Source organism: Arachis hypogaea, chromosome 18, assembly GCF_003086295.3.
Source record: "Arachis hypogaea cultivar Tifrunner chromosome 18, arahy.Tifrunner.gnm2.J5K5, whole genome shotgun sequence".
Taxonomy (NCBI): domain Eukaryota; kingdom Viridiplantae; phylum Streptophyta; class Magnoliopsida; order Fabales; family Fabaceae; genus Arachis; species Arachis hypogaea.
This window is the reverse complement of record NC_092053.1, coordinates 122078066-122088600: the sequence shown is the minus strand read 5'-3', so window position 1 is coordinate 122088600 and position 10535 is coordinate 122078066. Positions and strand designations below refer to the sequence as shown.

Genomic DNA, 10535 nt, shown 5'->3' with positions numbered 1-10535 from the left:
AGTTGATTTTAGTTTCCTGGTGAATGTTTGTTAAAATTGTGCTGAAAATTTCGTTAATGGCTTCATTTTTTTTTAACTTTTCGTTTCAATAACTCTTTTGTTTTAAAGAATCAAGATGATCAAAAACAAGATTGAAAGAAGTGTAATTAATTTTATTAGTTGGCTTTGTGTAATCTTTATCTTATTTAGTGCTTTCGGGTTAGATTTCTAAATTAAGGAGAATATATAAGCATGGTTTTGAAAATCGGACCGGATCGATCGGTCGAACTAGTCCAACCAGAACCGACATTAAAAACGATCTGGTCCGATGTCTGAAACCGTAGTTAAAAACCATTCAAAAATTATTGAACCGGTTGAAAACTGGTCGGTTAGATTGGATCGGGAACCGGCCAGTTCTTTAAAACGACGCGGTTTTGCTTAATTTTTTTCTTTTCAAAATCCCACCGCACGCGAGTCACGCCCCCCTTCCGCTCCCCCCCCCCCCCCCCCCCCCAAAAACCAAACCCCCTCCTCGTGAGTCTCACTCAGCACAGCAAAGCCATTCTCTCTTTCTTTCTTTCATTCATAAGGAAAAGCCAAAAAAACCCTGGCCATCACCACCGCCGCAAGCAGTGGCATATTGCCTCGTCCGTCCATCCTTCTTCGTCTGCTCACCCGCGCTTCTGCCGCCCAAGTGATTGAATCCCTTTCTCTTCGCGGATTGAAGCTCTGCCCCCTTGCTTTTCTTCTGCCGCCGTCGTCTTCTGAACGATATGTCTGTTCGGTCTCCGCCCTTGGAAGCTGGCTTGTGACCCGTGACTCGTGAGTCGTCAGTGGTGAAATGGAGAAGGAATAACAGTGGTCGTCGTCTGGTCGTCGCGCTCAACTGCTCAGATCGAAGGTCGGTGCTCACTGCTGGTGCTTGTTCTTCTTTTTCTTTTATGCTCTGTTCAGGAGTGAGAACGAAGGGTTTAGGATTCTGCTACTGTTAGTGCTATTGTTGAATGATTAACTCTGCTGCTGCTGTGCTGTACTCTGTTTTGTTGTTTTTTTGTGCTGTGTTGAAAAAAATAATGCTGAAACTATGACAATTCTTGTTAATCTTTGAAAAAATTTGTTAATTTTTGTTAAAATTTTGTTGAAATTTTGTTAAAATTGTGATCAATCTGCTGTCTGCTGAAAATATTGCTAATCTTTGTTAAAATTAGGTTAAGGTGTGAGCTTTTATTTGTTCAATATAATCAGTCTAGTCTTTGTTAAAATGATGCTAAAACATGAGCTTTTATCCGAATGATTGAGTCTTCTCTGTTGCATTGAACTGGATTTATTTATTGAATTTTTTAGTTAGATTTTGCTAAGTTGTATCTTGTTTTGAACCGATTAAAATGAATGATGGAATTTTTATTGTTGTTGAATTTTTGTGGTTGAATCTTGTTTCCATTGAAAAAAAGAAATAAGAAACTAAAAGGAGAAGAAGCTTCCACAAACTATAGAATATTAAGTATTAATTCCCACAAAAAAAAACATAAGCTAATGTCATGAGTTATGCAAAATATATAGACTGTTAATAACCAGTAGCATAAACAAATTACATGAATTCCAAGTATTGAAGTTTATTAATGATCATGTTTCACAGCAATAGCATAAGCAAATGTCTATGCTTCCACAAATTATAAATGGTTAATATCTAGTTTTGTACAAATGTTTCCCTGTTTTAGATGTTGAGTATTGCTAATTCCCCAAATGTCAGTGCTCAACCCCTGCATATTTGGTCTATGTTCACTTATCTTTCCAATCATTTGGTTGCCAAAGAATCAAGGAGTTTTATTTGTTTTTTTAATGAGCTTCCAGTCAATAAAATTATTGAATGTGACCTCTATGATGTATTGCACATAAGATGCTTTTCCATTAAAATTTAGCCATATATAAAGGTTATATATATTTGGTAACAATTGTAATTGGAAACTTTCAACAGGTACCTTTTCATGTTTTAAGAGTTTTGCATATTCTAATAAGTTTACTTGCATAAAGCACCTTATAATTTATTTTTTATTTTATTCTAAAACTGTTTTTCTGGTTGAACCACAGTTAGACCAGTTGAACCAGTAAACTAATAAACCAGTAATTAGAGCAGTTTGATGACCGATTCGATTCTCAGAACCTTGTATATAAGGCTTTAGCCAAGTGTGATTTAAAGGAGTAACTTTCTAATAACAATTTAGGGTTTGTTTCCAAGAGTCATCATATTATTCCTCTGCACAATACTCATCTCTTCTATTTTTCTGCTGCATAACTTTCTTCTTTAGTGTTGCTGTCATTATCCTTTCAGGGATTACTAGTGCTATTGTGCTACTCAGATTGAAATTTGCCTCATGAAATGATTAACTATGCTCATGTGCTGTATTGTTAGGCTTTGGATTGAATCATTGATTTGAATGATTAATTGATTTTAGTTCACTTGGTTAATATTGGTTAAAATTGTGCTGAAATTTTTGTTAATTTTTATTAAAATTATGCTGAAAATTTGTTAAAAGTTTATTAGGGAAGAAGTAAATTATGCTAAAAATTTATTAAAATTATGATCAACCTTGACCAGCCTTAGTTCAATGAAGAAATATATGAATTGAATTAGCTCAATTCAATTAATGTCTTTTAATTTAATGAGTTTCTATTTAAATTGATGAGCTCAAAGATTTTTAATACATTTTATGATTTAAAACAATCAACTCGGTTATAATAATGCATATGTGGATAATAATTTGATTTACGCTTTTACATGTAATGTTTTAAATTTGGAAGATATTTTAAAGTTTATATTAGATTATAACTATGCTGTACGGTGTGTTTATTTATATTTTTTATTATTTTATTATAAAACAGTTTTTCCGGTTGAACCTCGGTTGAATCGGTTAGACCAATGAACCAGTGACTAGAACGGTTCAGTTTTCAGAACCTTGAGCACATCCCATCCTCTATCATTTACCGACCAAATGTCCAACAATACCCACTGCGCCAAAGTACCCATTCTGTCACTGTCACTCCTGCTTCTTTCTCCATCTCTTCACTGCGGCTGTTGCTCTGTGTTCTCTCTCCACCTTCGCTGTTACTGTGCTCTCTACTCACCCAGTCGCGGTAGCTGCCTCTCTCGAGAACTTTATTTCTGATTAATTGATTATTGATGACTTGATCTATTAAAAATATCGATTTCAATTCTTTAAATTTCTTTGTTCATCGATCTATTTCATTTGATTATTTCTGGTTTTGCCTATTTTTGAGATAAAAATACAGTGTGTGATTAACGAATTGAATTCAGCAGTAGCTCTTTTATCTTTGTGCTCTGTTCTTAGCAAATAGAACCTTAATTTGCTTATGTGTGATTAAACCTTGTTACTTCATGAAAGAATGAACTGATTAACATTCTGGAGCCTTAACTTGTTTCTGTTGTGCCTGTCATTTGAGTTTAATTAAAGACAAATGGAAGGACGCCTTAGTTTGCTTCTGTTTTGCTTGCCATTTAGGTTCATTAACCCATCTTCATTAAACACAATGTAATAAGTGCCTTGATTATGATTGCTTGCAGTTCTTGGTTTATCGTTTGATCTTTTTTGGATCTTGGACATACCACATTTCAAATGCCTAGCAACTTGGAATATGTTCTGTGTAAAAGGAATATGGATGGATCAGTTTGGTACTTGATTTGCTATTGTTATGTGAGAATGTTTTGGTGAATTCAATTGTTTATTTGTTATGTTTGCTTCTGAACCTTGATTTGCAATTGTTGCATCTTATTAGTACAAAATTTCTTACTTGATTTTCTAGCAATGAAACATAAGAAAAACTGTTTGGATTTCTCAGTTACTCTTCGAACAAAGGTTCCACAATATGCACTCTTAGGGGAAAAAAATCTCCTTTTTCAGCTTCAAGTACTCTCCTGTTATAGGAAAAAAAAAATTGCATATTTGAAAGAATGTTATATCCTTGTTACTCTTAGATGTGGTAAAGGCAAAAGCCTCTTGGAATATGCACTTGCTTAAGTAGCAACAATTGTATCTGCTTAACTTTCTTGGTTGAAAGTTTGTTCCAGTTCACAATTTGTGAAATGTAGAAAGTTGATGTGTGGCATAGCATTATAGCAACCTACATGTTCACAACTTTACGTATATTTTCCACCTCTTGTGTAAGACTTTTTATTATGATATATTATCTATTAAATGAATAATGGAGTTTCTGAAGTTTTATAGCAACTTAAAGTTAACATTTTGTGAATTAATAAATGAATATAAGAATACTCACAATGTCTAGAATATTTATTTTACAAACCTCAGCTTCCTATGGATGAGCTTGAGGTTTTCATGTGTTTCTCATTGCTGAAATATACGTTGGAGCTTATATCTTGATGAACCTGATGACTTTACATCTGTTTTGTGCAGAAAAACTAAAGATTGATACCTGCATGGGAAAATACTGGCCAAATGAAATAGTAAGGCATGTTCAAAGTTGATTCTGCGGACAGATTTTAAGGTAAATTATATAATTTCTGATAATGTGTTTGTGTGCACTGAATTTCTGTTGTTGGAATGATTGCTTCATATGGAGCTCCCTTCTCTGTCTTAGACACGTCAGTTCCCTAAGCTAATCCTTATCATTGCTTTAAGCCTTTAGATAGTAATTGTGTTGGCTTTCAATATTGTTATTACATTTTTCATGAGTCATCCTTGCTAAAGTTTCTAACATAATCTTTGAAGGTAGTTGGTTCCTTTCCATTCATGGTTTCTGAAAAATAAACATATAAATAAAGGAAAAAGGGAAAATGCTATGTTGTTGTTTTGGACTATTGTTATGGACTTGTTCTATTTTAGTTGTGCTTCCCCGACCCTAGTAAAAGAAAATATATCAAAGAGCCCGTGTGCTCTTGTTATCAATTTAAGTCACACATACATCATTAATGACCGGAGGAGAGAGAATTTGAGAATGAAAACGAACAAAGGGGCTTACACACAGAGAGGGAAAGGGAGAGGGAGAGAGAGGATGGTGGTGGCTACATGAAAACTTGCCAGATTTCTCCTATTCTCTTCTTCCACTGTTTTGTCAGATTTCTTCTTCCTACTTTTTCTTTCTCTTATGATGATGTGATATTGTGCAAGTCACACAGAATATGTTTTCAATTGTTTGATATTGTCTTTATTTTCTGTAATGTTTGTCAATTCAAGCTTGTACCAGAGACAACTTTTTTACGTATAACCAATATATGTTGTGACTGTGAATGACAATGAAGTGTTTGCTGTGCGATGATGGTGATGTTAGGTTAAATGAAAAATATTTGACGTAGAAAAAATAGGTAATAGGAAAGAAAGGATGAATTGGATTATTTTTCTCAAAAATTTTGCCCTTTTGTTGAGTGATCACTATTTTTAATGGGTAAAGTTTACATCAATGAAGCATATGTAGGGAGAAGATTTTCAACAATCGATTGTCCAAAGTCCAAACGCACTTTGATTCTTCGAATTTATATTTATTCCCTTTGAACTAACAGGTGCTTTAATTAACTTCTGAACTTTCCATCTGTTATCAGCAAGCGGTAGGACTTCGGGGACTTCCAGCTTTCACCACATTTGACTTTGGGGACTTCCAGCTTTTCACCACATTTGGTAACTTTTCAACGCCAATATTTAAAGCACATGCTAACGAATGAGGCCGATTCCTGTAGCTACAGGAGAGCAAACAAAAGCATTAGGAAGAAGGATATAGTGACACACAACAAAAAGAGAAACTCCCATACGGATTGTATAAGGATAGAAATAGAAATGGATTGTTGATCTTCTCCTCAGAATAGTCAATCAGTGTAATACCATAAATCTAGGTTTATTTTGTGTCATATACATTTTCGTCTTACTTCAATACAGAGATAAACAATTAAAATATAATGTTTTATTAATAACAGATAAAATTGTCAATATAAGGCATTCAATTCATTTTCAAAGTTGAAATACCATAGTTACTCAAAAAATACGAATGGAAGAATAAAAATCCAAAATTATCCATGAAAAATCATGTTGCAATGACGTTTGTTTGGTAGATTTGTCAAACAAATAAATTCTTTTGGGTGTAGCAGTTGAATTTTTTTATTTTTTCGTTGGTAATTTTGTTTGCTACATTCTTTTGAGTAATTTTCTAAGTGACATAATCATTCGTGAGTTATTTGTGTGCTGATGTTTAATCACAATTTATTGCAGGCAAATATTTTATAAAGACAACAGGAGCAGCGACATACAACCGCCAGGTTGGGCCAGGTTAGTTGGATTCCTGTATGGATGTTGGTGGTTCAATTCGGTCAGAGAAACTTTCCCCCGGCTCATCATTATCCTTACAAGTCAATAACAACAACGTCCTCTAAGTATTACAACAACAACACCGCCATTTTCTTCAATCCAAACACCCCGATTTCTCTCTTGATCCATGCCATGCTTTGCCAATGTCAAAGTACTCAAAACTTCTCTACGAACATACCTAAAGCTGGGTTTCCCTTCAATGCAGACACTTCCTTCTTGCTCTTACTCTTCCACATGGAAACCCCACCTTCCCGGTGCCACACATGAACCCCAACCACCCCCTTCACCTTCTCCTCCAGTTTCAGTTGATATCTTCACATCAGGTACTAATAGGGGTTCTCGTAAATGGGGTTCTTACAGTCCGGGTGATTTGACTTTCTATTCCCTTATTGAGAATTATGCCTCTTCCTTTGATTTTGTGTCCTTGGAGAAGGTCTTAGACCAAATGAAGCGTGAAAAGAGAGTTTTTATTGAAAAGAATTTCATTGTTATGTTCAAAGCTTATGGGAAAGCCCATTTGCCTGAGAAAGCTGTGGACTTGTTTCGTAGAATGGAGGTTGAGTTTCAGTGTAAGAAAACTGTGAAGTCTTTGAATTCAGTTCTCAATGTGATTATTCAGGACGGTTTATTCAATCGTGCATTGGAGTTTTATTCTGATGTTGACGCATCCACGAGTTTGAATATTCAACCTAATGTACTCACTTTTAACTTGATTATTAAGGCATTGTGTAAGCTTGGTTTGGTTGATAAAGCAATTGAAGCGTTCAGGGAAATGCCACCAAGGGGTTGTGCTCCTGATACTTATACATATTCTACATTGATGGATGGGTTGTGCAAGGAGGGTAGGATTGATGAGGCCATTTTGTTGTTAGATGAGATGCAGATTGAAGGTACCTTCCCTACCCCTGCAGTGTTTAATGTGTTAATCAATGCATTGTGTAAGAAAGGTGACTTGGAGCGCACCTCCAAGCTAGTCGATAATATGTTTCTTAAAGGTTGCGTCCCGAATGAGATGACATATAATGCCCTTGTTCATGGCCTCTGTCTCAAAGGTAAGTTGAATAAGGCAGTTGATCTATTGAATCAAATGGTGTCTAATAAATGTGTGCCTAATGATGTCACGTATGGAACACTCATTAATGGTTTTGTTAAGAATGGTAGAACTATTGATGGGGTTTGTGTGTTGTTATCTTTGGAAGAGAGAGGCCATCGTGGGAATGAGCATATTTACTCTTCCCTCATTAGCGGCTTGTTCAAGGAGGGAAAATCAGAAGAGGCAATGCGATTGTGGAAGGAAATGGTTGAGAAAGGATGTCAACCGAATACTATTGTCTATAGTGCTCTTATAGATGGTCTTTGTCGAGTAGGGAAGCCAGATGAAGCAAGGAAACTCCTAGTTGAAATGAAGAATAAAGGTTACCTGCCTAATTCTTTTACTTATAGCTCCTTAATGAAGGGTTTTTTTAACATAGGCGATAGCCATAACGCTATTCTTGTTTGGAAAGAGATGACTGCTAGTAATTCTAATCATAATGAGGTTTCTTACAGTATACTTATTAATGGCTTATGCAAGGATGGGAAGCTTATGGAGGCCTTAATGGCGTGGAAGCAAATGCTGAGTAGAGGAATCAAACTAGATGTTATAGCTTACAGTTCAATGATTCATGGATTTTGTAACGCTCAGTTAGTAGAACAGGGTCTAAAGCTTTTTCACCAGATGCTTTGTCAGCCTGAAACACAACCTGATGTGGTTACCTACAACATACTTTTCCATGCTTTGTGCATGCAGAATAGCATCTCTCGCGCCATTGATGTTCTAAATATCATGCTAGATCAAGGTTGTGACCCTGATTATATTACTTGCGATATTTTCTTGCGAGCTTTAAGAGAAAGAGTGAACCCGCCTCAAGATGGGGCAGAGTTTTTGGATGAACTTGTAGTCCGCCTAATTAAGAGACAGAAAGTAGTAGGTGCTTCCAAAACAATAGAGGTGATGCTACAGAAGTTTTTACTTCCAAAAGGTTCTACTTGGGCCACAGTTGTAAAACATCTTTGCAAACCTAAAAAAGTTCGAGAAACCATTCGGGAATGTTGGAGCAAGCTGTGTCACTGATTTCTTGCATATGTTATTGAACTACAGTTTACTTGAAACTTTTGGGATTTGGATAGCATCTGCAGTGTGATTTTGTTTGTTATCATTGTAGGGTTGTCCAAGCTAACATAATATTTGACAATTTTTCTACCTTATGGGGCTAAAGGGAGCTATATTAAGTTGCTGCAGTTGTTTTTGTTGTATATAGGTGGTTTGAAAACATTGCAAACATAGCTGGTGTAACAAAAGATCCATCAGGTGACATATTCACAGGCATGGTTTTGTAATTGTGAATGAGATCACATGATGTTTATACCATTGTATAAGGGGAATTCCCTTTATAACCATTTTTGGTCTCTTCTAGTTGTAATATAGAATTGGATCCTCAATTTTTTTCTCATTTGAGATTGAGAGTATAAAGTGTGATCTCTCATCATAGGATCAAGAGAAAACATGAGAGAAAATATTGAAGGATTAGATATTATATTTTACATTTTCAATTGAGAAAATATTTGAGAGGATTTATTTTCTTGTAATATAATGAGCAGCATTTACAAGTTTGAACACAACATATCTATACTAACATGTATGCTACTATATTATATAAAGGAGATCTGTCTTGTCTCTTCTGTCTTTTGTTAACAAGACTGAATTTGCTTATTTTATCCTCTTTATCCGTTTATTGTTCTTTTCAATTTGCCTTATCCATTAATCACCTTTGATACAAGGAAATGTAGAGTATAATAACCAAAAGAAAGATTATAGTGTATAAAAAATACAAAAAAGATAGTATAGTGTACAAGCATTTTACATTAATGTAGGGTCCAACTAGGGTTGGAAATGAGTGTTCGAGTTCGACTCGTTAATAGCTCGATAAGTTGAGCTCGTGAGCTGATGAGCCGAGTTTGAGCCTGAAAGTGAGCTCATAAATTAAATGAGCCGAGTTTGAGCTTAGATAAGCTCAGCTCATTAGCTCGTGAGCTGGATCAATTATATATATAATTATTAATACACAAATTCTATATACATGTAGTTTATACTTTAAATTTAATATTGTATATATACATATAAAATAGTAATATATAATTTTATATATATTAATGTTCTTATTTAAAATTTTATAATTATTTTTTATATGATTTTGATGTAGGACATAAATAAAAAAAATTTCATAATTAATAGATACACAATATATAAAATTAATATTTTTAACATATATAAATATAATTTATTAATATAGAATTATAGATTATATTCATATTATTTAAGCCAACTCGTGAGCTTGAGTCGGTTCATGAGTTTTCAGTGAGCCAAGCTTGTGCTTAAGAAATAGGCTCGATTGTTAATGAGTTGAGCCTTGAGTCAAGCTCAATTTTCATGAGCCGAGCTTGAGCTTGTTCTAGCTCGACTCAGCCCTAAGTCCAATGAAGAGTTGTACTTAAAAGGTATAATGTATATAGTTTAATCTAATAATTGTATTAGAAAACTAATTTCACGGCTTAAATTCATAATTTTGAATCAATATAAAAACAACCTAAACTGTTGTTCCATGGTTTCATGTCAAAAAGAAAAATAATAATAATAATAATAATCGGTGACACATACATAGCATAACTCCTTAATCTAATAAGCTACCTTTTCCGAGGGTTACCTGAAACTGTAGGTCGATCTCAGATAAGATCTACTGTTGTGACCGGAGCAGTCATGTCCGACTTGTTGGATCTGGTGGTGCTGCTGATCCTTAATCATCGGAGGGTGGTGGTACCTGCAAGAAACTCCGATGTTTAAGTTAGCACGTGCTTTTGGCAGGTTTTTGTGTAGAATTAGAATGTGAGTTATACCTGGGTGCTCCAGTGTATTTATAGTAGTATTGAGTAACCTTTCTTTGAGATAAGTTGGTTATCTTATCTTATCTTTGGGCGAGGTCATTTATCTTTTAGGCCCGCCACCTTTAGAGTGGGCTGCGTCCCTCTGTTTGGGCCTGCTTGGTCCTCTGTGGAGATGTTGGCCGAGCTCTTTAGGGAGAGGTCGGTGTCGACCAACCTTTATGCGAGGTCGGTCGTTCGTCTTCGATTAATCCGGATCATGTAGCTCGACCCAGGGTATGAACAGTGTCCCTGCTTGAGTTCAGACCT

At 35.1% G+C, this 10535-nt stretch overlaps 1 protein-coding gene across 8 annotated transcripts; it reads left to right on the top strand.

The window, feature by feature from the left end:
• The first annotated feature begins 429 nt into the window (after positions 1-429).
• LOC112770857 (pentatricopeptide repeat-containing protein At4g20090) lies at positions 430-9042 on the top strand. 8 transcript variants are annotated; one of them, XM_072224149.1, is made up of 5 exons: positions 463-880; positions 2860-3111; positions 4410-4500; positions 5552-5821; positions 6213-9042. In XM_072224149.1, exon 5 carries the CDS (start codon positions 6436-6438, stop codon positions 8419-8421), a length of 1986 nt encoding a protein of 661 aa, XP_072080250.1. In that variant the 5' UTR covers positions 463-880; positions 2860-3111; positions 4410-4500; positions 5552-5821; positions 6213-6435; the 3' UTR covers positions 8422-9042. The 8 variants fall into 8 exon arrangements, with proteins under 8 accessions (XP_025671110.1, XP_072080250.1, XP_025671109.1 ...); XM_025815326.3 differs by having other exon boundaries at positions 523-880; positions 5552-5627; XM_025815325.3 differs by lacking the exon at positions 2860-3111 and having other exon boundaries at positions 430-880; positions 5552-5819.
• Positions 9043-10535: the final 1493 nt, after the last annotated feature.